A 27,360-nucleotide genomic window follows, 5' to 3' on the forward strand; every position below is an offset into this window, starting at 1 on the left:
TGGCGAAGCCCAGCTCAGCTGGGAGGACAAGTCGCTACACGGTGTGTTTTGCGAAGAGGTTCGCTGCAGGAGGGGGACTTGGAGATCAGAGGTGGGACATCACTTTTTTATATATAGATATATTTTCCTTTCCTTTATCATTCGACTTTCCTGCCTTAATTTTCTCCTGTCGCCTCCCCGAGCGCATTTACTCGGAAGTAAGCCGAGTCCAATGGGGCTTTACTCCCTGCAAAAGTGCTTGCGGAGGATCGCAGCCTTCCTCGCTACTGTACTCTGCTGCAGAGACCACGGCCAGATAAGAGTCTTTGCACCAGTGCTTTATATAATAAGCAATATTCTTGCTATTATTGTTACTGATCGTGCCGTAATCCGGGTGTTGGGGCCGAATTTTAATTTATTTTTATTATTTGTCTTACTTTCAAGGAGTCCCATTGCAATCGACGGGGTTTAACGGGAGCCATGGCCAACTTTTAAGTTCCGAGGGGGGCGAGGTCTGAATGGATTGCCTTTACCGAGCAATCCTTAGGGTTGCCAGACTCAATAGAGAACAGGACATCGGTGCCTTTAATTGTCCTGCTCTCTTTTGAGTCTGGAAACCCAAGCAATCCTGCGCGCCGCTTTTCATTGTGTTCAGCGAAGCTTTCTGACAAGGGAAGGCGCTCGGATTTGCTCCGTCCTTATGGTGTTGGAAGAATCTATTTGTTTTTAAAATTGATGTTTTTATTAACAAAACTAACCAAGGAAGAATAAGGAAAAAGAGGGGGGGGGAATAGAAGGGATAATAGAGAAGGACATCCTCTGCTGTCCGCCGAGTCCGTAGTACTGTAGTCTCTTAAATCTCAGGGTTCAGAGTTCAAGTCCCACTTTGGGCAAAACATTCCTGCACAGCAGGGGGGTTGGACTAGATAACCCCCCGGGGGCCCATCCAGCTCTATGATTCTATGAAAAGGCAATAAATAGCCAACGATCCATCTATCTTAATTTAAACATGTTGTTGCACGCCACCCCAAGAAGCCGGGGGTTCCAGGCACTTAGGTTCACACATGTATACAACCTGAGCCTACGATGGAGGGATTCGCAGCCCTGGCAGATCCCAGAGGATCTAGCTCCAACAGCCTTGGATCCCAGCAGAGATCAGGCATGGATGGCTCTGTCTCTCAGCTGCTTTCTGGCACAACTCTGACTTTTGCCTTTCTAAGTGGCTCTGTGCCACTTAGCGGGGGACCAAGCCATTCGCCCTCTGGCACAGAACCACTTCCTTTGTTCCCTTAAGGCGCCATACCAAGAAACTTCCCCCCAGCTATTACAGCCATTGAATCCTTGCTGGATCCAGGAATTGGGAGGGACTCAGGCTACCCCCCCCCCAAAAAAAACCCTCACAACAATTAAATTCAATATATGCCATCCAGATGTTCAGACCCGCACAAAATGGCCGTTTAGAAGGAATCTGTAATGCTGCACGGAGGTGATGCGTGTTGGAAGATTCTTTGATATCCTCGCTTTAACACGGTTTCCCTTTTCTTTTCCACATTTCCACCCCACCTTTCCTGCTAGAAGCTGAAGGTGGTCCTCCTCTCCCCCCCGCCTTTTGCCCTTGCAACACCCCTGCAAGGTAGGTTAGGCTGAGAGAGGCAGCGACTGGCTCCAGTGAGCTTCATGTCTGAAGGAGGATTTGAACTTTGGTCTCGCAGGCCTTCGCCTGGCGCTCGAACCACTGCACCACCCTGCCTTCGTTTCCTGTTTTTATCTCTCTCATGCTAACTCCTTCCTTCTCCTTTTCCTTTTTAATGCATGCAACACTTGTTTCTTTCCTGTAATACTAATATGTATGCTGTAGCCTTTTATTTTCTTTGGCTGTTTTGTCCTTGCCTTTCCTATGTCTCTCGTTCTCCCCAGCTACAGAAAGCAGATTTAAAAAACACACCATTAAACAGGCCTAAAGTGGTACGAGATTATTATTAAATGATAATTGGTGTGGGTGCGTGTACACTTGAGGACGGGATGGCGGTGGTGTAATCGCAGATCCCGAAGGATCTGGTGTTGTCCGCATTATCCGAGCAAACTTTTGTAGATTTGCAGACTGGTCCTCCGCTGGTCTACTCGGAAGCAAGCCCCTTTGAAGAGGATTCCCCCCCCTGTAGTTTGACAATGCAAATAGGGCAGCTGCTTCGATTGCATAGGGAATCTCTAATTTTAGGGAGGAGAAATAATAATAATAATAATTTATGATTTATACCCCACCCATCTGGCTGGGTTTCCCCAGCCACTCTGGGCAGCTTACAACAGAAAAATGAAATAAAATAATCTATTAAACAAGAAAGATCCAAAAACATATGGAGGACTACAGTTTGAGGAGCACAGGCTGTAGATTTAGGCAAAACCACGAGATCCCAAAATATGCATAGGGATTAGGCCTGGGCTGTTGCTGTGAGTAACAATAGCACTATTTATATCTCTCTCTGATATTATGAAAACACAATATTGTTATGTCTATTTACAGGTTGAGCCTAGATGGGAAGCACACAGCTTAAACGCTCCCAGATGCTCAACCTTCTGGCCGACTCCAGGGACAAAGCGAAAAGGCTGCTGCTGCTCAGAGGTAGTAGCACCTGCCTTGCATGCAGAAGGTTCTGGGTTCGAGAGACGCCCTTTCTGAAACCCTGGAGAGCCATTGCTGCCAGTCAGTGTAGGCAGAAATTCTGAGCCAGGTAGATAACCGATCTGACCCAGCATAGGGCAGCTTCCTAAATTTCAATGTTTACAGAGCCCCTCTCTTAGTCTGCCTCAAGCTACCCTCCCTCCAAGCCTCCTGGATCACATCATCCTTTAGCTCGGGGCGTTGGCGGTGAGTTTCGGAGGCCAGCTATTGACAGCAACCAGTCAGCCTCCCTCAGGACGGTAGCAAGCTGGGCAAGTGTGCCAGAATTACTATCAAGGCGTTTGCCAGGATCCATTTACTTTCCCCTTTCTGCTAGCATCCCGCCTTGCAGCAATATTACATTCTGCAATTTGATGTTGTTAATCTAATAAGGAGAAGGTTTATCTCCCACCCGACGGGACACACTTTCTTTTTCAGAAGCCACGGCACAATAATTGCAAATAGTCTGTGCAGTGTAAGGGAAGCTGTTTTGGAGTGTGTGTGCCTCTAAGTGTTTCTTACATGTTTTGCAACTCACGGAGGACTACAGGAAAGCAGCCTTGTTCAGAGTGAGGCCCTTGGATTCTAGTCCAACCCGTGGCAATGCAGGAATCTCAACTAAAGCGTCCATGGCCCCGATCCCCGAACTCTAGGCCTTTCTCCGTGTTCCTCCTCTGTCATAGGCCCAGAGGGTGGCAACACGAGAACGGGGCCTTTTCTGCAGTGGCTCCCCATTTGTGGAATGCTCTCCCCAGGGAGGTTCGCCTGGCGCCTTCATTATACACCTTTAGGCACCAGGCAAAAAATGTTCCTCTTTAATTGGGCCTTGGGCTGATTGACACCTGATGCCCTTTTAAAATGTGTTTGGGGGGGGTTATTGGGTTTTTATTATATATTTTGTGTTGTTATATTGCAATTTTATGTGGTATCTGCCCTGCGGGTATAGGGTGGTATACAAATATAATAATGTAATAATAATAATAATAATAATAATAATGTGGTGCCATGGTTCTCAAACTCCTTGGTACTCAAACAACTTGCAACCCAAACACTGCAAACCCAGAACTGAGATGTTCCTTCGCTGCCTAGATCTTCAGCTATGGAAAAGACACACAAACTTTTCTTTCTTTCTTTCTTTCTTTCTTTCTTTCTTTCTTTCTTTCTTTCTTCTACTTTTACATGTGTCCTTTTTTCCTGAACAGGCCTGCACGTCCCCCTCTTCGAAAACTCACGGAAGCCTTTTATTTTATTTTAAACGATCAGACTTCCTTGTAGTCTGGCAGATACCTGGCAGAAGTTTGGGCCCGGTGGTTTCTTGGTCCGTTCCAAACCCCCCCCCCATTCAAAATGACACAAAACAGTACAAGGAAAAACCATGGGTGTCAGTCAAAAGGTACAAAAGCGGTTTCGATATTACAGATGTAGCCACGAAGCCGGAAAGAGTCGTTGGCTGCAGAGGACCAAAGCTCTTACAGAGTTAATGAAACAAAGTAAAGATGAAACAAAGGCCTCGAAAGTGTCTTTGTGGGTTTTGCCACATATCGCATTACAGTGTTGCGTGGGTTTGTCAACCAAGACCAAGTGCCATTTGTTTGGTATGAGCCTTGATTCTCGCGCTCCCGTCCCAGAGCTCTTTGGTTTGCCCTTCGCAGAGCCACAATTCCCGGCGCCCTCAGCAAACTACAGTTCCCGGGATTTTTTTTTTGGGGGGGAGATCCTTTGTGCAGTGTGTACACAGCCTACACCCCCAAAAAAATTACTTTGGGGAAGAGTAATTTTTTTTGGCAAGAGTAATTTTTTTGCTCATCTCGCTGGGAAGAGGTGCCTTCTCCCATAATGGCCATTTTTTTGCTGCTGTTTTGGAATTTCAACATGGTGCCATTAAGAACGGCGGGTTAAAATAGGTGGGTGGGTCTTGCGACATCGGACGATTGGCAGGCAGCCGCCCCACCTACTTGCCAAAGCTAGGTCCACAGTGGTGGTGGGGACCCACTCAGGATTCCAAAAGATCCCCCAACCCTTTAATTTTTTTCAAATGAGGTGTTAGAAACAGACGTATTAAGTGCCTTGGGGTGGGCTGGACTAGATGCCTCTTGGTGTCCCTTCCAACTCTGCGGTTTTATTATTGCACCTAGTCTTTTGGGAGGGCCAGGTGCCCCCCCAGCTCTCCCTCCACGCCTTCCAGGGGACCCCTCCTCCCCACCAGCGGCTGATTTCTGTATCTCGTCTCTCTCCCCCGTTAAAGATGGCGACGTCTCGGCGCGGGGCTCGAAGGACCCGCAAGCTGCGCCAGTGGACCGTGGAGCAGGTGGAAAGCGGTCAGTTCCCGGGGGTGGTCTGGGACGACCCTCCCCACAAGACCATGTTCCGCATCCCGTGGAAACACGCAGGGAAGCAGGAATTCCGGCACGAGGAGGACGCCGGCTTTTTCAAGGTACTGTACCTGCATTTCGGCGGGTTGAGCTAGATGACCCTCAGGGGTACCTCTCAATCCTGCAGCTCTATGATTCTGGCAGCACCGGGACCCACAGGAACGGGGCGGCGGTGGTAGTGGGGAAGGCAGAGACTTGCCGGCAGTGTGGTGGTCGTTCAGAAGCATTTCTGGCTTTCTGCCTCCCCGTCTTCCTGGTTTATTTGTCAATCTATTTACTGATTTTGTGTCCCGTGTGGAAAGCACGATTCTGCCGCTCCTTGCAGCCCTGTGAGGTAGGTTAGGGGTCCCCCGGCGAGATTTGCGGCCGGGCGAGGGTTTGAACTCTCTGGCGTTCCTAACCACTGCTCCACGCTGCCTTTCGGTTACGATCAGGGTTACCATACTTTGGGGGTCTGAGCTGGCGAGGGGCTGACCAGGAGCGAGACCTTGGGGGTCGTAGGAGATAACTGGGTGAAGATATCGACCCAGCGTGCGGCAGTCGTGAAGGAGTGCAGATTCCATGCTAGGGATCTTTAGGAACTGAAAATAAAATAAAATGGTTTCATGAAGACGTTGTACAAATCTAGAGCTGGGCTGGAGTGGGGTTCTGGTTGAGTCTCAGACCTGTCGGCTATTTTGCTGCAGCGTTCTGGGCTAACTGCAGGGTCCAAACCAGGCACCAAGGAATCGCAAGGGAATTATTCTTAACTTAACTATAATTATATTGATTTATATTACCACCACCACCCAGACGCAAATTAAAACGACGCAGATGGAATGCAAGCAGCTGAAAACCATATGAAAAGTAATTGTTGAAAAGTAATTGACCTCTAATAGAATTGAAACAATATACAAAACAAATCTATTGAAAGAGAGATAATGAAATGGCACAAATTGTTGTTGAAATGTGAAGGTTTGCCTAGGTTTGGACTGGATGGCTCATTGATGGCATTGATACGATGAGCACTTGCGGAGCACTCCGTCGAAAACCACGTTGCAAAGCAACCTTTTAAAATCCTCACCTCAAAGTTCCAGAACTTCTATTAGGATCGGCCAAAACGTTGCAAAAGTAGCACGCTTCTGAGCCGTGGTTCTCGCCGAGGTTACAAACCTACGTCCGGCCTGCATTGTTTGGGACTGCGATGGGGCGTGCTCCCATCATGGCGCCGGGGGGGGGGCAGGATGGGGGTTGGGTGGGAATCCCCGCAGGTAGAAATGTAGCCTCTCAGGGAGAAGTGCGGGCTGCAGAGGAGCGTTGTGGGCGAGATGCAGTTGCAAGGAGGCTTGACCCTTGCGCCTCTTGTCTCTTTCCCAGGCCTGGGCCATCTTTAAAGGAAAGTACAGGCCGGGCGAGCCCCTCGACCCTGCCACTTGGAAGACGCGCATCCGCTGCGCTTTCTCCAAGAGCCCCGAGTTCGAGGAGGTACCGGAACGCTCCAAGCTGGGGACCGCAGAGCCCTACAAGGTTTACCGCCTAGTGCCGATACCTGAGCAAGGGCTTGGTAAGGACATTGGCCTCCAATTCCCCCGCCTTCTTGAAGTTTCTATACCCGAGGAACGCCCTGCACCCCAAAAAACTGTGTTTCCCTGTGGGGTAATGTGAGGGGGGCCATATAAGCCCACCTTTTCTCAGAGGAAGGAAATTCTTACGCCATCTAAAGTGGGGGTCCCCGCTCCCCACCAGAGAGGTTTAACATCCAAACCCTCTTCCCAGGGAACGATGGGAGTTTTAGCTCTCTGGGGGCAATGGGGGTCCCCTAACAATTCTCAGCACCTTTATCAAACTACAGTTCCCAACAGGGTGGATACGATTTAAATTACTAGTCAGTAAGACTTGATTTAAGTCATTTTTTTCATTTTTTTTTACAGAAGGACTCATTCTTGCTGGCACCATCTAAATATTTACAACCAGATGAAGGTTTCATTTTTGGAATAATAATTTTTCAGAGTAGTTTTTACAGTGACATCAAAAATCACTGATCCAGTTATACTATTGGAAATACATAAACAGATAATTATGAAATTATTGTGAGGTTTGATAAGTTAACTGTTTACATTTGGACAACTTTTCTGCTGCACTTTAATAAACACTTCCTTAATAACAATTGAAACAATTTATTTACCGTAACTAAAACAATCACGTTATAGAATATGTATCTGTGTTTGTTAACTGATGTGGTTAAAAAAAAATACAACACCACAATTTAGACTGAGTTTTAGCACACATGAAAAACTTAAAACAAATCCTTATTTCCTGATGAATAGCGTCTGGACTCTAATGTAACTTAAATAGGAAACTATCTTTAGAGAGATTTTTCCTCCCAAAGCACTTTATTTTCTTTTATTGCAGCGTTTACTCTTGAGCCTTTTCTTCTCCCAAAGATATCCCACAAGGCAGCGGAGGTTTAGGAATCAGAGCTTTCCTTCTCTTGGACAGACTCCCTTCCCAGGTGGACGAGCCCCATCTGCCCCTCACTTTCCTCTACATCAGGCTTCCTCAACCTCTGCCCTCCAGATGCTTTGAGACTACAACTCCCATCATCCCTGACCACTGGTCCTGCTAGCTAGGGATCATGGGAGTTGTAGGCCAAAAACATCTGGAGGGCCGAAGTTGAGGAATCATAGAATTGGAAGAGACCACAAGGGCCATCCAGTCCAACCCCCTGCCAAGCAGGAAACGCCATCAAAGCATTCTTGACATATGGCTGTCAAGCCTCTGCTTAAAGACCTCCAAAGAAGGAGACTCCACCACACTCCTTGGCAGCAAATTCCACTGCTGAACAGCTCTGACTGTCAGGAAGTTCTTCCTAATGTTTAGGTGGAATCTTCTTTCTTGTAATTTGAATCCATTGCTCCGTGTCCGCTTCTCTGGAGCAGCAGAAAACAACCTTTCTCCCTCCTCTATATGACATCCTTTTATATATTTGAACATGGTTATCATATCCCCCCTTCTCTTCTGCCCCTCATTTTCCTCTACATCAGGCTTCCTCAACCTCGGCCCTCCAGATGCTTTGAGACTACAACTCCCATCACCCCTGACCACTGGCCCTGCTAGCTAGGGATCATGGGAGTTGTAGGCCAAAACAACTGGAGGGCCGCAGTTTGGGGGTGCCTGTTTTAAAGCTACCCTCCTGGGTACCTTCTTCCATATGTGATGGGCATGTAAAATAGCAAAAGGCTTCTGGGAGATGATTTATAATGAAATTGAAAAATGGTTGAAAAGTATTTTTTTTAAAAACAAACAAAAACTCAGAATCCTTTCTTTTAGGAATAGTGGGCTCAGATATCTCTAGAGATTGGGAAAAACCTCTTCACATCCCCAACAAGAGCAACCTGAATAGTTTATGCTCAGAAATGGAATGGGGAAAATGGCAGATGAAACTGATGGAATATGCAGAAATGGATAGTTTTCCTGGTAGACTAAGAAGAGAGCATTAAGGGAGACTTTTTAAGATTGTGGGAGGGGGGAGAGAATTGTGGAATTATTGAAGAATGATTGCAAGCGTCTTGAGACGTCAGCAGGATTAGAATAAACAAAGCGGTAAAATTATAAGCGAAGGGGAAATTGGGAAAGATAAAATAAGGAGTATTTAGAATATGCCAGGTGGCGCTGTGGGTTAAACCGCAGAGTCTAGGGCTTGCTGATCAGAAGGTCGGCGGTTCGAATCCCTGTGACGGGGTGAGCTCCCATTGCTCGGTCCCAGCTCCTGCCCACCTAGCAGTTCAAAAGCACATCAAAGTGCAAGTAGATAAATAGGGACCGCTCTGGCAGGAAGGTAAACGGCGTTTCCGTGCGCTGCTGTGGTTCGCCAGAAGCAGCTTTGTCATGCTGGCCACATGACCCGGAAGCTGTCTGCGGACAAACGCCGGCTCCCTCGGCCTATAGACCGAGATGAGCGCCGCAACCCCAGAGTCAGACACGACTGGACCTGATGGTCAGGGGCCCCTTTACCTTTACCTTTAGAATATGCAACAGCAGCACAGGTAAATCGAAACGAACCATGGAAGTGTGGGGAAGGGAAGTCAGCGTTTAATGTTTAATGTGTGGTTTGCTTGATGTGTGCAGATTTGTAAAATTGAAAATGATAAGCGATATATATACTAAATAGAGCTACCCTACCCTCCCCAGCTGTTGCAAATCAGGTGCTGGTTTGCGTGATATGTTTGCGCAGTAGAGCCCAGCTCCTTTTTGGGTTAGGGAGTTTTGTCTCTCTGCATGGAGCCTAACCGCCTGCCCTGTGTGTCTTGCCTGCTTTCAAGGGACCCAGGCCAAGGCGAGGAAGCCAAAAGCGCCCTGGCCGGAATCTTCCAGTAGGTCTTCGGAGAAGGAGAACGGAGATCCTGATAGCAACCTCCCTCAGGCTCCAGCCGCCGCCTGCAGCTTGAAGACGGTGAGTGTCAGAGGAGCGAAAGGATGAGATGCGATAGGAACACTGGCATCTGGAGATGCTGCCAGGATTCGAACGTGGGGCCTGCTGCGTGCAAAACCCGGAGGCTCTGTGCTCCAAACTGCAGACCTTCCCCCCCCCCCTAAAATATTCCTAAGTGGTTCGCAGTGGTTACAAGCAGAAGGGAACAAAACGCCATTAAGACAATGAAATAGTGCACATCAAAATCAATTTTGTTTGTTTTTTAAAAAAACGCATTGCAGAAATTATGTCATTTAGAATAATGCAGTCAATGAGAATATCAAAGTAAGCCTAGGCAAATAAAGGAATTTCTGATTGAAGTTTAAAACTTCCCAAATCTATTTCCGGAGTGTTTCGATGGGGGTTGGGGCCACAACCAAGGAAAACTTGCCTTCCGGAGGTTTCTAACCCATCAAGACTCCCAGCAGGGTCTCCTCTGATCAATTTTCCCCCACTCCGCCATTTCCTCTGGAACAAAATCACATTATTATTATTTTCAACTTCCTGGCTACTATCCCACTCTCCCCCATTCACAGTCTTCACACACACACCCTTTATTTCACCTATTCTCTTAGGTGAACCTTTGCCAACCTGCAACTCCCATAAGCCCCGGGCAGCGCTTTGAGCGCAAGATCATAGAATTATAGAGTGGGAAGGGGATCCCCAAAGGTCATCTAGCCCAGCCCCAGCGACACAGGAATCATTTGCACGACATGGGTCTCGAACCCGTCACCCCAAGATCAAAAAAGTCCTGTGTTCTACTGACGGAGCTATCCCAGGAGATATGAAAGGATTAGATGTGACGGGAACATAGGAAGCAGGCCTTTCTAATATGTATCGGCAATATTTCAGAAGAGAGGAGCTGGAAACGGCTGCGTCGATATAGGGATAGATGGAGGATATATATATATATATCGGTATGCAGAGGTAGCTAGATTACGACCCTGCTTCCTAGTTTGTGTGGACCTGACCCCCTGGCGTTCTGCACCTCCCTGCTTGAAGCAAATTGTGGTATGAGTGGGGTGCTTGGGTCTGTATTAAAAAGGACAGGGCAACAATACAGTGGTCCCTTGGTTCTCAAACAACTTGGAACCCAAACACTGCAAACCCGGAAGTAACTGTTCCGGTTTGCGAACTTTTCTCGGAAGCTGAACGGGCTCCATTTTGAGTGCCACACTTCCGCTTTGAGTGTTATGCTGAGGTCTGTCTGTTTTTGCTATTTATTTTGCGTTTTTGTTTTTGCGGCTCTTTTTGTTCTGTTTTTGTGACTGTGTAGCACCCAGTGCTAGGGCTTCCCCAGGGCCGGCTCTAAGGCAAGGCTGGGTGGCGCAATGCGGCAGGTCGCCAGGGGGGCGCTGCGCTGCTTTGCCCATGGCAGCCGCACTGCAAAACGGGGCGCGGGGGGGGGGCGGAGGGATCTTCGCACCAGGGTGCCAGATACGCTTAAGGCGGCCCTGGGCTTGCCGATCGGAAGGTCAGCGGTTCAAATCCCCATGATGCGGTGAGCTCCTGTTGCTCAGTCCCAGCTCCTGCAGTTCGAAAGCACGTCAAAGTGCAAGTAGATAGGGTTGGTTACAGGTAGGTAGCCGTGTTGGTCTGGATCGAAGTAAAATAAAAAAATTCCTTCAGTAGCACCTTAAAGACCAACTAAGTTTTTATTTTGGTATGAGCTTTCGTGTGCATGCACACTTCTTCAGATACAGTGAAATGGAAGTTTCCAGGCACTTATGTAGAGAAGGGGTGGGGAGGGGTGGGGATGGGGAGGGGGGATCACCCAGAAGGGTGGTGGAAATGGGTGATTGACTGACTGATAGCTGTTGATGACCGCAAACGACTGCAAATGGTTTTGCATGAAAAAGCAAGGGTTGAGATGGCTGAAGATCGCTTATCATGTATAATGAGATAAGAACCCGATATCTCTGTTCAAACCAGGTCCCTCCATGGTTTTGAGCTTGGTGATAAGTTGCAATTCAGCAACTTCTCTTTCCAGGACGCCCCATCATCTCAGGTATTGGCACCATTACAGTGGGTGTTTCCGGCTATATGGACTCTGTTCTGAAACCATATGCTATCAGTGCTCCCAGCTACGTACGTGACACCACAGATTTTCTGAGGAAAATACAATATTTGAACAATCTTCCTAACAATACTATACTAGCCACTATGGATGTGGAATCTCTATATACCAACATCCCACACAATGATGGTTTACAAGCCATAAGGAACACCATTTCAGATAAAACCACAGCGGACTTTGCTACCAAACTCTGCCACTTTGTCCTTACCCACAACCACTTCAAATTTGGTGATGACCTGTTCCTCCAGATCAGCGGCACAGCCATGGGCACCCGCATGGCCACACAGTATGCCAACATCTTCATGGCAGATTTAGAACAACGTTTCCTTAACTCCTACCCACTCAAACCTCTCCTGTACCTGCGATACATTGACGATATTTTTATTATCTGGACACATGGACAACAGACCCTGGAAACCTTCCACCAGACATTCAATGACTTTCACCCCACCATCAACCTAACAATGAACCAATCTATGCAAGAAATACATTTTTTGGACACTACTATAAAAATACAGGATGGACGTATAGACACCACCTTATACAGAAAACCAACTGACCGACAAACATATCTACATGCTTCTAGCTACCATCCCAAACATACCAAACAATCCATCGTATACAGCCAGGCCTTACGTTACAACCGCATCTGTTCCAACTCTACAGACAGAGAATCTCACCTAAGAGATCTACAGCAAACCTTTTTAGAACTAAAATATCCACCTGATGAAGTTAAACAACAGATCAACAGAGCCAGACAGATACCTAGAGAGAACCTGCTGCAAGACAGACCCAAAAAAGAAAATAACAGAACACCACTAGTCATCACATACAGCTCCCAAGCTAAAACAGTACAACGCATCATCAGAGATCTACAGCCTCTCCTGGACAATGACAGCTCCCTTTCTCAAGCTCTGGGAGGAAGACCTTTCATTGCCTACAGACAGCCACCCAATCTTAAACAACTCCTCACCCACAATAATACAACCACCAGACTTAACATGGACACTGGTACCAGAGCCTGCAATAAACCCAGATGCCAACTTTGCTGCCACATACACCCAGACAACACCATTACTGGCCCCAACAACATCCAACATACCATCTCAGGACTATTTAATTGCTCATCCTCTAACATTGTGTATGCCATCAAATGCCAACAGTGCCCTTCAGCTCTCTATATTGGACAAACAGGCCAAACCCTACGCCAAAGGATAAATGGACATAAATCTGACATCAGGAACCAGAAGACAGAAAAACCAGTAGGAGAACACTTCAATCTCCCAGGACATTCTATACAAGATCTCAAAGTAGCTGTCTTACTACAAAAGAATTTCAGAAATAGACTGGAAAGAGAAGTTGCTGAATTGCAACTTATCACCAAGCTCAAAACCATGGAGGGACCTGGTTTGAACAGAGATATCGGGTTCTTATCTCATTATACATGATAAGCGATCTTCAGCCATCTCAACCCTTGCTTTTTCATGCAAAACCATTTGCAGTCGTTTGCGGTCATCAACAGCTATCAGTCAGTCAATCACCCATTTCCACCACCCTTCTGGGTGATCCCCCCTCCCCATCCCCACCCCTCCCCACCCCTTCTCTACATAAGTGCCTGGAAACTTCCATTTCACTGTATCTGAAGAAGTGTGCATGCACACGAAAGCTCATACCAAAATAAAAACTTAGTTGGTCTTTAAGGTGCTACTGAAGGAATTTTTTTATTTTGCAAGTAGATAAATAGGTACTGGATGTACATTTCCAAAATATAAGATATAAAACAAATAAAATAAAACAGGCATAGGCAAACTCAGCCCTCCAGGTGTTTTGGGACTACATCCCTGCATACCTGCCAAGTTCCTCTCTGAAAAATAAGGGACCGGACCGAAAGTAGCAGACCAGAAGTAGCGCGGCGGCCATTTTGGAACTGGGCAGAGCATGCTCAGAAGTGACTTTTGATGCTGCTGTGCCCAGTTCCAAAATGGCCGCCGCACCAGAAGTCGCGCTGCAGCCATTTTGGAACTGGGCAGAGCAGCATCAAAAGTCGCTTCTGAGGATACTCCGCCCAGTTGTCAAATGGCCGCCGCGCCAGAATAAACCGGGGGGAAACAAAAAAATCCGTTTTTTTCGGCTGGGGACAGCTGGAAAAACGGGGGTTTCCTGGGGAAAACGGGAGACTTGGCAGCTATGCATCCCTGACCACTGGAACCCAGTTCAGCTACTGACTGATTGATTGTGTGACTGCAGTACATTGTTTATTGCTTTCATTTTATGGATCAATGGCCTCATTCGATAGTGAAATTTCATGTTAAATTGCTGTTTTAGGGGTTGATTTTAAAAGTCTGGAACGGATTAATCCGCTTTGCATGACTTTCTATGGGAAAGCGCGCCTTGGTTTTGGAGCGCTTTGGTTTTGGAACGGACTTCCAGAATGGATTATGTTTGAAAACCAAGGTACCACTCTTTACCACTGTGAGGCGTGCGTGGAGCCTTTGTATGAACACACACTAATATCTCTCCCACCCCTGCCAGGAATCGAGCTCCACGTTAGAAGCCATCTCTAGCCAGGCCCAAAACACATTCGCCGCTTTGGTCGTCCCATATGGGGAGATGAACCCTCAGTCCATGGAGTCAGGTGGGGCAATTTGCATTTCCCTCTGTTTTGTGTCTCTGATCGCGGTGCAAAGAAGGGATCCCCATTTCTCTCCCTATTCACCAACACAGGGGCACACATACCCTTTTTCCCACCCCCCGCCAGGAAGTGATCTGTGCTTAACAAAACCTCGCAGAGCAGGAGATCTCTTCCAACCTGCTTCCTGGAAAATAAGTGTCCGCTCGAACTGAGAGAAGACGTTCGGCCTCTCGCTCCATGGAAAGAAACTAGAGGCGTGCCGAAATGTTTGACGCACCAATGAAACATGCATTTAATGCAATGTTTGTACCACTTTAAACAGCTGCGGCTTCCCCCGGAGAATTCTGGGAGCTGTAGTTTGTTCAGGGTGCTCACAGAGCTACAGTTCCCAGAGGAATGGAGTTTAATAGGTATCGCCCTTCCCAGCTCCTGGCAACAGGAATTATGGATTGGTTTACTTTCCCCCTCCTTTCCCTGCTCTTCTTTTAAATTAATTGCAGAGGGTCCAGAAAGGTAGGCAATGGATTATGGCACCATTTGTTCATTTCTAAGGTGCTAGTCCTCATTGCTGCTGTCTAAATTCCAGCGGCGTACGGGGAACTGGCTGTGATGTGAACCTGATTACAGGCATTCTCTTCCTTGTTAACATTCTACTGTTTCCAAATATCCCCCCCTCCAACATTTTTAATAAATGTTGCAGTTTCAACAAAGCCTGCTTCTCTCTCAAATTTGAAAATGCTAAAAAACCAAAAACACACAAGCAAGGAATAATCAGAGCAAGTACGAAGGAATATATAATCTTGGGGAAATACGTGATATCAAGAATAGAGGAACTGTTGTGGGCTGTCAAGGTACTAAGACCATTATAATTTTAAATCTTTCTTTCCTGCCTGTTTATAAAAACCCACAGTACATCAGGAAGAGGCTAGCTACTCTCCTTCGTTCGTAAAAATAACAAAATAATGCCACATTTGCCAAAAGCAAATGATTTCTACATAATCTTAAACATGTGTCCATTTCTCAAGTAATTCTGTCTCCCAGTGCTTTCGGTAACCAGGAATTTGTAGTTATTCCAAGCCCCAAAATAGACTCTGCCGTTGATTCCAGAAAAATGTGCCGATTGGGGGCCGTTGGAACAACGTTCTGAATGTGGAGGAAGAACTGAACCTTGAGATTTAAAAAAACAGACACGAGGCTTGACCAGCAAGACTCTTGGGGGGGGGGGAGAGTGCGTTTTCACTCACAGCCCCCAGGTCGTTTTATTAACAAAGGAATTTCAACACAGCATCCGTAAAAACCAATCAAATTCTCTCTGGACATATCCCAAAAAATCCCCACGTGGGACAGAGTCAGGAAACCTTTGAACTACAAAGACTAATAGGCTTACTTGAGGCTACGAAGAAAGTTACTTTCTTAGCTTTATGGTAGGAAGGATGCCTTGAAAGGATGCCTGGCAAGCAAATGGTCCGTGGTACATGACTGACAGGCATGTAGAAAACGGCAGAGATGCAATGCCCTGTGAGATTTGATCAGAAACTATTTCCCATGAATCAGACCCAGTCTAAGGATGCTTTCACCACTGACATGATGGCCTGCTTCATTTTCGTAATTCCTCAGAGTAATCCCACATGACCACCACATCCTACACACCCGTCCCCATGGCACGGGGAAGACCATTTTTGTGTTAACGCCTTGGGAAACGATTGCTTTATTCTGTGGGAAGGCTGGCTCCTCATTTCCTCTCCCTTTTCTGCTTCTCCACACTAGCGCTGGCTGTGAACGAGATTGCTGCCTTCCACCAGAACCCAGAACCCGCCCAAGATGTGCCCATTTCAGAGACTGTTAGAGGTGAGATGACGGAAGCTGGTGTCTTAGCTGTGCAGCGGCCTTGGAAAGGGTCTATAAGAAGGAACTTGCTCCATTCTTGTAACGATCCTATTGTATGCAATATTAGCCTGCTCCTTGATTTCCCTGTGGTTTTAAAAATGTTGATCATTGCTTTTTTAAAATGATATTCTGCTGAAGCAGCCCCGGAGCCACTGTTAAGAGGCAATAGAGTCCCAGGCATGGCCAAACTCTGCCCTCCATATGTTTTGGGACTACAACTCCCATCATCCCTAGCTAACAGGACCAGTGGCCAGGGATGATGGGAGTTGTAGTCCCAAAACACCTGGAGGGCTGAGTTTGGCCATGCCTGTGACGGTCTCTGAATCTAGGCGACAAATAATATTTTACTTCTGTGTGTCGGAGGTTAACTCCTCCAGCTTTTATTGGAGCCGGGGCTATGCAAATGATGTTGTGGGCAGTCCCCTTCAATGGGAGGAGCTTATATCCCACCTCCCCTCCCAACGAGCTCATGGGGGCAAACGTGGTTCCTCTCCTTCCCCCAATTTATGCTCTCAACAACCCTGCGGGGTAGGTCAAGCTGAGGGGTCGTGAGAGCCCCCAGGTCATGCAGGTAGCATCATGTGATCTAAGTGAGAATCCGGACCCTGCTGTCCCAGGTCTTAATCCCGGAGAACATAGATTTGCTGCCATACAGTTGGAAGGTGAGGAGGAATTAAAGAACCTTTTAACGAGGGTGAAAGAGGAGAGCGCAAAATGTGGTCTGAAGCTCAACATCAAAAAAACCAAGATCATGGCCACTGGTCCCATCACCTCCTGGCAAATAGAAGGGGAAGAAATGGAGGCAGTGAGAGATTTCACTTTCTTGGGCTCCTTGATCACTGCAGATGGTGACAGCAGTCACGAAATTAAAAGACGCCTGCTTCTTGGGAGAAAAGCAATGGCAAACCTAGACAGCATCTTAAAAAGCAGAGACATCACCTTGCCGACAAAGGTCCGTATAGTTCAAGCTATGGTTTTCCCTGTAGTGATGTATGGAAGTGAGTGCTGAACCATAAAGAAGGCTGATCGCCAAAGAATTGATACTTTTGAATTATGGTGCTGGAGGAGACTCTTGAGAGTCCCATGGACTGCAAGAAGATCAAACCTATCCATTCTGAAGGAAATCAGCTCTGAGTGCACACTGGAAGGACAGATCGTGAAGCTGAGGCTCCAATACTTTGGCCACCTCATGAGAAGAGAAGAAGCCTTGGAAAAGACCCTGATGTTGGGACAGTGTTCTCGAAGCTACGAACATGAGTTTGATCAAACTGCGGGAGGCAGTGCAAGACAGGAGTGCCTGGCGTGCTCTGGTCCATGGGGTCACGAAGAGTCGGACACGACTAAATGACTAAACAACAACAACAGTTGGAAGGTACCACCAGCGCTCATCTAGTCCAACCCCCTGCAAGGCAGGAACCCTAACTAAGGAATCTGTGACAGGTGGCTACTCGACCTCTGCTTAAAAACCTCTGTGAAGGTGAACCCACCTGTGAAGGTGTGCACCGGCTGGGGTTGATGGGATTTGTAGTCCAGTGGGGGGCACCAGCCTTCCATCCTGGGATGAGGTGGCATCCAGCCGGGTGATATAGAAGAAGGCCCACCCATTTGTCCCTATGGCAACAGAGCTCGCTCTTTCAAGATGCTATTGATGGTACATAGCTGCAGGGGATGAGATTGCCTTATCAAAGGAAGTACTGTTTTAAGGGGACAGGGGGCGGGCAGGTGTGGGGGACTCCCTGGTCCTGAATGGGGTAACTGTGCCCCTGAAGGACCAGGTGCGCAGCCCAGGAGTCATTTTGGACTCACAGCTGTCCATGGAGGCACAGGTCAATTCTGTGTCCAGGGCAGCTGTTTATCAGCTCCATCTGGGCCGCAGGATGAGACCCTCCCTGCCCGCAGACTGTCTCGCCAGAGTGGTGCATGCTCTAGTTATCTCTCGCTTGGACTACTGCAATGCGCTCTATGTGGGGCTACCTTTGAAGGTGACCCGGAAACTGCAACTAATCCGGAATGCGGCAGCTAGACTGGTGACTGGGAGCGGCCGCCAAGACCACATAACACCTGTCCTGAAAGTCCTACATTGGCCCCCAGTACTTTTCTGAACACAATTCAAAGTGTTGCTGCTGACCATGAAAGCCCTGAACGGCCTCAAAGGCCCAGTATACCTGAAGGAGCGTCTCCACCCCCATTTGTTCAGCCTGGACCCTGAGGTCCAGCTCTGAGGGCCTTCTGACGGCTCCCTCACTGTGAGAAGTGAGGCTACAGGGAACCAGGCAGAGGGCCTTCTCGGTGGTGGCGCCCGCCCAATGGAACGCCCTCCCGTCAGATGTCAAGGAAACAATCTGACTTTTAAAAGACATCTGAAGGCAGCCCTCTTTAGGGAAGCTTTTAATATTTGATGTTTTATCATGTTTTTAATATTCTATTGGCAACTGCCCAGAGTGGATGGGGAAACCAGATGGGCAGGGTATTTATTATTATTATTATTATTATTATTATTATTATTATTATTTGTTGTTGTTGTTGTTGTTGTTGTTGTTGTTGTTGTTGTTGTTGTTGTTTTCATCTTACAGATTCTACCCTCACAGAAACAGGCCGGGAAAGGCCCCGGGGATATCATGCAGACTGACCCCCCCCAAAAGCCCTATAACAGCTCTCATAATCCTTATTATTTGTACGCATCCTGTTTGGGGAGGCATTAGCTGACCCCCTCATTTTCCCTCTTCTCTTCTCCCTAGGGAACTTCTTCGTCATCCTGTCTGTCACCTACGGCGGCAAGCAGGTCCTGAAAAGGTTGCTGCCGGAGGGCGAGTTCCTGGTCACTTCTGCCGCAGCCCCTCCGGGAATGTCTGCCAACAGCATGCGCCGGGTCGTGCTGCCGCCCGCCTCTAGTGTCGAGGACCCCCAGAAGGAGGCTGATGTCCACCGGCTGCTGGAGGACCTGGAGAAGGGCATCATGGCGGCCAGCAACATGGAGGGGATTTTTGTTCAGTGCCGCGGCCGAGCCAGCATCAGCACCCAGCCCCTTGGGAAGTTGCCGAGCAACTCCTTCCTTCAGTTGTTCAGCACCAAGGCATTTAAGTCAGGTGAGGCTGAGCCAAAGGTGTTTGGCAAGATGATGATGATGATGATGATAATCTATATATATAAAAATGTAAAAATCTTGAAATTGTTGCCCGCTATGTTCTCCGTAACCGCTTGACCGATCGTCCTGAAATTTTGACACAACGATCCAGGCCACTCCCCGAGGGTTGCAGGGGACAAGAAATGTCCCAGGGCGCATCACCACCCCCGATCCTTGATCTAAATGTATAGAAATGTTCACGATGCGTACGCAGGGGCCAATGTATGGAGACACAGGGGGGAGGGGACAACAGAGGGCTCAGACAAAAGTAAATACTGGGAAATGGAACCCAGAAACTGACAGCTCCTTCTCCAAGGGTGGGGGCCAATGTAGGAAGATACCGGGGGTAGGGGCCAACACTCCCCAGGGACAACAGAGGGAAGGGTATCCTACCGAAACACAGGGATGAGCCAGGGTGGAGGGAGGAGGGGCAGGATACGTCATGGATCAGGACAGGGTGGGGGGGGGGAATCACAGGAAAAAACCACAGCAACGCGTGGCCGGGTCAGCTAGTAATAATAATAATTTTTTATTTGTGCCCCGCCCATCCGGCTGGGTTTCCCCAGCCGCTCTGGGCGGCTTCCAACAAAGATGAAAATACATTAAAATGTCACACATTAAAAACTTCCCTGAACAGGGCTGCCTTCAGATGTTTTCTAAATGTCAGGTAGTTGTTTATTTCCTTGACATCAGATGGGAGGGCATTCCACAGGGCGGGCGCCACTACCGAGAAGGCCCTCTGCCTGGTTCCCTGTAGCTTTGCTTCTCGCAGTGAGGGAACCGCCAGAAGACCCTCAGAGCTGGACCTCGGGGTCTAGGCAGAATGACGAGGGTAGAGACGCTCCTTTAGGTATACTGGGCCTTTGAGGCCGTTTAAGGCTTTCAAGGTCAGGACCAACACTTTGAATTGTGCTTGGAAACGTACTGGGAGCCAATGTAGGTCTTTCAGGACTGGTGTTACATGGTCTCGGTGGCCGCTCCCAGTCCCCAGTCTGGTTGTCACATTATGGATTAGTTGTAGTTTCTGAGGTCCAGCTCCGAGGCCTTCTGAGGGTTCCCTCACTTGGAGAAGTGAGGCTACAGGGGACCAGGCAGAGGGCCTTCTCGGTGGTGGCGCCCGCCCTGTGGAACGCCCTCCCATCAGATGTCAAGGTGATAAACAAGACATCTGAAGGCAGCCCTGTTTAGGGAAGTTTTTAATATTTGATGTTTTATTGTATTTTTTAAATATTCTGTTGGGAGCTGCCCAGAGTGGGCGGGGTATAAATAATAAATTGTTGTTGTTGTTGTTGTTGTTATTCCCACATGCCGGGGTTTATGTTGCCAGCCTTTGTGTCCGTCCCATTTGCAGAAATCTTTGTAATCCAGGGTTGGTTTTCCAGTGGGCCTGGTGCTGGAAGCCAACTCCCTGTAGAGCAGGCTTAGGCAAACTTGGCCCTTTTGGGACTACAACTCCCATCATACACAGCTAACAGGGCCAGTGGTCAGGGATGATGGGAGTTGTAGTCGCAAAACATCTGGAGGGCCAGGTTTGCCTATGCCTGCCGTCGAGCCATGTCCTTGGGGATCCTGCCATCTTCCATTCTGTGGACATGACCGAGCCAGCTCCACCCTTATTCACACATACAAATTCCCCATATAGGCATTCTTTCCCTCTCTCCATTTATCCCTTCCTTCTCTTTCCCCACCACAAGTGACAATTAGAGTTATGGGAGGGAGGGGAGTTATTCCCAGTGGCATTAATGGGAGCTTCCCACCCCCCGCCAAGCCAGATTGCTGAGCAAAGTTTAGGGCGGTTTTTTCCCTCTTTTTATCATACGTGCTGGTCTTGTAGTAAGGTTAAAGGTTACTGGGAAATGATATATAATGAATTGGAAAGGATGTTTAAAATAACGTTTGTAATAACAAACCCCAGAAGCTGTTCTTTTGGGACTTATAGTGACAGAACTACCTAAACTGTATAGAAACTTATTCATGTACAGCGGCAAGAATATTACTTGACCCCAAATGGAAAGAAGTAGAAGTCCCAGCAAAGGAAGAATGGATACGAAAACTTGTGCAATATGCAGAAATGGCGAAACTTACTGGAAGAATAAGAAACTTTTTTAAAATAAATGAATGGAAATGGTTTATGGAATATTTACAGATAAATTGCAAACAGATACGGTAAAAACACTGGCAGGATTATTGTAATAACCTGCCGCTTCCTAAGAGTATATAGATTTAAAGTTGATGAATAAATGAAGAAATCAAGTTAATTTGAACATGCAGAAGATATTAAAAATATATTTAAGGAACTGCAGTAAGAGGGGGAAGGAAGCTGGGTAGGTGGAACAGACGTGCGTTATGGCTCTCCAGGACGTGGCTAAGTAGCGTTTGGAGGAAATCGCAGCATGGGTAAGGCAGAAGTTGGAACGGAACAGTATTCAGGCCCAGCATGCCCAGTCAATCGTGGCGCAGACGTTTTGGGAAACAGCGGTGGGTTTTTAGAAGCAAGTGATGGGAAGGACGCTGTCAAAACGGCGACCGGCCTATGCAGTTGTTCGAGATTTCTGGAGTCCTTTCAATGGTTTTTTCAGTTTTTTCTTTATTTTCTGTCTGCTTGAATCCTGGATGTCAGACAATCCTGACCTATAGGGAAGCTATAGGCACCGTAAAGGTAAAGGGACCCCTGATGCTCATTTCGCGTTATTGGCCGAGGGAGCTGGCATACAGCTTCCGGGTCATGTGGCCAGCAGAACTAAGCCGCTTCTGGCGAAACCAGAGCAGCGCACGGAAACACTGTTTACCTTCCCGCCAGAGCAGTACTTATTTACTTGCACTTTGACGTGCTTTCGAACTGCTAGGTTGGCAGGAGCTGGGACCGAGCAATGGGAGCTCACCCTGTCGCAGGGATTCGAACCACTGACCTTCTGATCGGCAAGCCCTAGGCTCAGTGGTTTAACCCACAGCGCCACTCGCGTCCCTATAGGCACCTTAAAAAGCCATTTCATCCAGAATGTAACCAGAGACCGGCCCCCTAGACCAGGCATCCCCAAACATCGGCCCTCCAGATGTTTTGGACTACAATTCCCATCATCCCTGACCACTGGTCCTGTTAGCTAGGGATCATGGGAGTTGTAGGCCAAAACATCTGGAGGGCCGCAGTTTGGGGATGCCTGCCCTAGACAGAATCCACTGCGTTCTCAAGTAACACATCCCAGGGAACATGAAGCATTTTCCTTTCACTGCATTGAACTCTCTAACCTTTTTCCAAAATTCAAAAACGATAATGGAAATGCACTTAAAAGAAACAGAATCCTTGGGGTTTATTTTTTTCTATCTCTTGCTTTTCATTATTGATCTGGGCGTTTACTGCTTTGAGTTTTCACAATGTGCATGCCAGGAACAGGCAGAAATCTGTTACAGTAATTTTGTTTCTGAAATGCCCCCCCGCCCCGAATTTGTTCCTCTCTTTTACTATGTTCTTGTCATTTTTTATATTCTGGAGAGAGGGAGAGAGAGAGAGAGAGCGCGCAACGTCTTCTCTAGAGATGGCCCAAAAAGCTGTACAGTAGTTAATCTTTTGAGACCTTGAAGTTTTCACAATAGGAAGTGAAAGTGAAGTTTTCACAATGGGAAGTTAATTCAGTTGCCACATCAAAAAACCAAATACGTACCCCAAGATCCATGCCCGAATTGACCAGTTACACCCCCATCGTCCCAATACTCCTTTACTTGGAAGCACGTTTCATTCAGTTTGGTCAGATTCTATGTAAAGGGCTCCCTAAAAACGAGTATGATTCTGTGTTTAAGTCTGGCGCTGGCTGGTGCCTTCTAAGCCTCACATGTGGTTGATGAGTCACTGTTTTCCCTGTGGTTTCCCTGAACCGATACTGTTTGCTGTCTGTTTGCTGATTCATACATGCCTGCTCATCAGTCATCGACAGCTGCAAAAGCTGTTCGGTGGGACTAACCAGTGTGCTCTCCTTGCTATCCCAGGCTTCCAGTGTTTTGTGTCTCCCACCATTTAAAAAACAAACAGAACAAATAAACAGTTGGGATCCTAAGGGCGTCAGCTGTTTTGGTTTCACTGGATCAGACCAAAAGCCTATCTATTCTGGCATCCTGTTCTCCATAGCGCCTGTTATAAGAATTTTGAGGTCATATATATATATATATATTAATTGTTCATAAAACATGTACATGAATGTACAGAAACATGTCTGAAGCAGCACAGGAAGACAGGCCTTTCTGACACCATTTTGACTCTCTCTCTGACCAGGTGTTCCTCTGCAAGGAAGAAGGGGGGTGGGGGGAACCTTCTCATTGTCTCAGGAATTAAAGTGATAATCCCTGGCATCCTGATACCTGGGTGCCAGACAAAAGGGTGTGATTAACTTGGCTGGGAAAGTTTTGAAATGTTAAAATGACTGTAAAATTATTGACGTGTAAACCTGAAAATCATATTTATTTATTTTAGAAAAAAAAACCACCCCATACAAATAAGTTTTGGAGGAAAAGCTCCTGTTGGCATGAGTGGGAGCTTTTTAACTTAGCCTAGTTTCTGGTGGGGGCAAAGCTGGGGGCTTGGATTGAAGGCCCTGCAGTTCAGTAGCTCCCTGATTTAGAAAGAGCTGTTCTTCCCCTTAGATGGCCGTAGCATGCCTATTGCCGTATTCATTTGACAAAGCCCGTCCTTCCCGCTCTATCATGCCGCTCTCTTTCGTTTTCCGCCAACAGCACTGCAGGAATACCAGCTGGGCCGTGGGCCTAAGCCTGAGCACCAAGTCACTCTCTGTGTAGGGGAGGAATTGGGGCAGGACTGCGTGGACAGCAAGCGGATCGTCATCCAGGTGAGCGTTGGGAAGGAGCCTGCCAAGAGTGGAGACACAAGATATCTAGTGCAGAGAAAGTAAGAAATAAATGCATTTTGGGTCAACAATGCTCGGGAGAAGGGCTGGAACACACTACGAGACCACATAACACCGGTCCTGAAAGACCTACATTGGCTCCCAGTACGTTTCCGAGCACAATTCCAAGTGTTGGTGCTGACCTTTAAAGCCCTAAACGGCCTTGGTCCAGTATACCTGAAGGAGCATCTCCACCCCTATAGTTCTGCCCAGACACTGAGGTCCAGCGCTGAGGGCCTTCTGGCGCTTCCCTCGCTACGATAAGCCAAGTTACAGGGAACCAGGCAGAGGGCCTTCTCGGTAGTGGCACCCACCCTGTGGAATGCCCTCCCACCAGAGGTCAAAGAGAACAACAATTACCAGACCTTTAGAAGGCATCTCAAGGCAGCCCTGTTTAGGGAAGCTTTTAATGTTTGGTGGATTTCTGTATTTTAATATTTTGTTGGAAGCCGCCCAGAGTGGCTGGGGGAACCCGGCCAGATGGGCGGGGTATAAATAAATTATTATTATTATTATTATTATTATTATTATTATTATTATTATTATACAAGAGCAGGGGAGGGCGCCGGATGAAGTGTGCTCTGGATTGCCAGATTGGGCCATCATGGCAGAAGTAAATCTTATTTATTTTGTCAGTTTTCTAAGCATCGGGGGCAGAGGTGCATTTTGCGTAGCGTATGGGGAAATCGCAGCAGAGATGCAAGCTGGGTAGGTGGAACAGACGTGCGTTATGGCTCTCCAGGACGTGGCTAAGTAGCGTTTGGAGGAAATCGCAGCATGGGTAAGGCAGAAGTTGGAACGGAACAGTATTCAGGCCCAGCATGCCCAGTCAATCGTGGCGCAGACGTTTTGGGAAACAGCGGTGGGTTTTTAGAAGCAAGTGATGGGAAGGACGCTGTCAAAACGGCGACCGGCCTATGCAGTTGTTCGAGATTTCTGGAGTCCTTTCAATGGTTGCTTTCCCTTCTTCTCCACCACCCACAGATGGAGCAGGTATTTGCTTCGGCTGCAGTCTCTCCTCCCGCGGTAGAACCAGCTGCTCCCCAAGTCCTCGTTGTCCTTTTGGATGCCTCCGCTGAGAATGCTCCTGGGGCACCTGAATGCTGAGATGGCAAAAGGAATCACCTGTCCTGTCCCTCCGATTTTGGGGGCTGCTGACCTGCTTGTGGTACAGACCCACCCGGGATCTTGGAACAGTTCCTCGGAGCGGCACTTCCTACTTTGCTCATTCCTGCACATCGGAACAACTTCTACCTGTGAACTTGCATTATGTAGAAAAAGTGTGAAACACTAGAGGGGAAACACTGGTGGCAATTATTTCCTGGTAGTATCCTGAGATGAGAGCGAGGGCTTTTCCTCTCCTAATTAGCAACGATAAGCTCCTCCTCCTCCTTTTTGCAGTTCCCGGCTGAGGAATGGCTGGGAAGTAATACAAAACCTTGTGGAAACACCCCCCCCCCTTTTTTTTTGCCTCCCTCATTCCCGTGCCTACTGAGCTCATGCCTTCTTGCACTTTATTAGTACAGTATCTAGGAAAATGTCTTTAGTATCTAGGAGACTGCCTTTCACGCTTGCTGTGTGGATCTGAAAATATTTGTTTAAATAATAAAGTTTTATTGGAAATGGACACTGGAATCTGGTGTGGGAGCTTTGAATCATGTGGCAGAGAATCCCACAGATTTCACGTTTTGTGAGGGAGTGTTTTTTCTTTATTTTCTGTCTGCTTGAATCCTGGATGTCAGACAATCCTGACCTATAGGGAAGCTATAGGCACCGTAAAGGTAAAGGGACCCCTGATGCTCATTTCGCGTTATTGGCCGAGGGAGCTGGCATACAGCTTCCGGGTCATGTGGCCAGCAGAACTAAGCCGCTTCTGGCGAAACCAGAGCAGCGCACGGAAACACTGTTTACCTTCCCGCCAGAGCAGTACTTATTTACTTGCACTTTGACGTGCTTTCGAACTGCTAGGTTGGCAGGAGCTGGGACCGAGCAATGGGAGCTCACCCTGTCGCAGGGATTCGAACCACTGACCTTCTGATCGGCAAGCCCTAGGCTCAGTGGTTTAACCCACAGCGCCACTCGCGTCCCTATAGGCACCTTAAAAAGCCATTTCATCCAGAATGTAACCAGAGACCGGCCCCCTAGACCAGGCATCCCCAAACATCGGCCCTCCAGATGTTTTGGACTACAATTCCCATCATCCCTGACCACTGGTCCTGTTAGCTAGGGATCATGGGAGTTGTAGGCCAAAACATCTGGAGGGCCGCAGTTTGGGGATGCCTGCCCTAGACAGAATCCACTGCGTTCTCAAGTAACACATCCCAGGGAACATGAAGCATTTTCCTTTCACTGCATTGAACTCTCTAACCTTTTTCCAAAATTCAAAAACGATAATGGAAATGCACTTAAAAGAAACAGAATCCTTGGGGTTTATTTTTTTCTATCTCTTGCTTTTCATTATTGATCTGGGCGTTTACTGCTTTGAGTTTTCACAATGTGCATGCCAGGAACAGGCAGAAATCTGTTACAGTAATTTTGTTTCTGAAATGCCCCCCCGCCCCGAATTTGTTCCTCTCTTTTACTATGTTCTTGTCATTTTTTATATTCTGGAGAGAGAGAGAGAGAGAGAGAGAGAGAGAGAGAGAGAGAGAGAGAGAGAGAGAGAGAGAGCAACGTCTTCTCTAGAGATGGCCCAAAAAGCTGTACAGTAGTTACTCTTTTGAGACCTTGAAGTTTTCACAATAGGAAGTGAAAGTGAAGTTTTCACAATGGGAAGTTAATTCAGTTGCCACATCAAAAAACCAAATACGTACCCCAAGATCCATGCCCGAATTGACCAGTTACACCCCCATCGTCCCAATACTCCTTTACTTGGAAGCACGTTTCATTCAGTTTGGTCAGATTCTATGTAAAGGGCTCCCTAAAAACGAGTATGATTCTGTGTTTAAGTCTGGCGCTGGCTGGTGCCTTCTAAGCCTCACATGTGGTTGATGAGTCACTGTTTTCCCTGTGGTTTCCCTGAACCGATACTGTTTGCTGTCTTTTTGCTGATTCATACATGCCTGCTCATCAGTCATCGACAGCTGCAAAAAAGCTGTTCGGTGGGACTAACCAGTGTGCTCTCCTTGCTATCCCAGGCTTCCAGTGTTTTGTGTCTCCCACCATTTAAAAAACAAACAGAACAAATAAACAGTTGGGATCCTAAGGGCGTCAGCTGTTTTGGTTTCACTGGATCAGACCAAAAGCCTACCTATTCTGGCATCCTGTTCTCCATAGCGCCTGTTATAA

General features: G+C 47.5%; 1 protein-coding gene across 2 annotated transcripts; it reads left to right on the forward strand.

Annotated features, from left to right (window-relative positions):
• IRF9 (interferon regulatory factor 9) lies at positions 1–27,360 on the forward strand. 2 transcript variants are annotated; one of them, XM_060281869.1, is made up of 10 exons: positions 3–91; positions 2,501–2,599; positions 4,884–5,072; positions 6,367–6,553; positions 9,312–9,442; positions 14,070–14,172; positions 15,937–16,017; positions 18,795–19,142; positions 23,903–24,015; positions 25,057–27,360. In XM_060281869.1, exons 3-10 carry the CDS (start codon positions 4,884–4,886, stop codon positions 25,177–25,179), a joined length of 1,275 nt encoding a protein of 424 aa, XP_060137852.1. In that variant the 5' UTR covers positions 3–91; positions 2,501–2,599; the 3' UTR covers positions 25,180–27,360. The 2 variants fall into 2 exon arrangements, with proteins under 2 accessions (XP_060137851.1, XP_060137852.1); XM_060281868.1 differs by lacking the exon at positions 2,501–2,599 and having other exon boundaries at positions 1–91; positions 25,057–27,359.

Source organism: Zootoca vivipara, chromosome 13 (assembly GCF_963506605.1).
Source record: "Zootoca vivipara chromosome 13, rZooViv1.1, whole genome shotgun sequence".
Taxonomy (NCBI): Eukaryota; Metazoa; Chordata; class Lepidosauria; order Squamata; family Lacertidae; genus Zootoca; species Zootoca vivipara.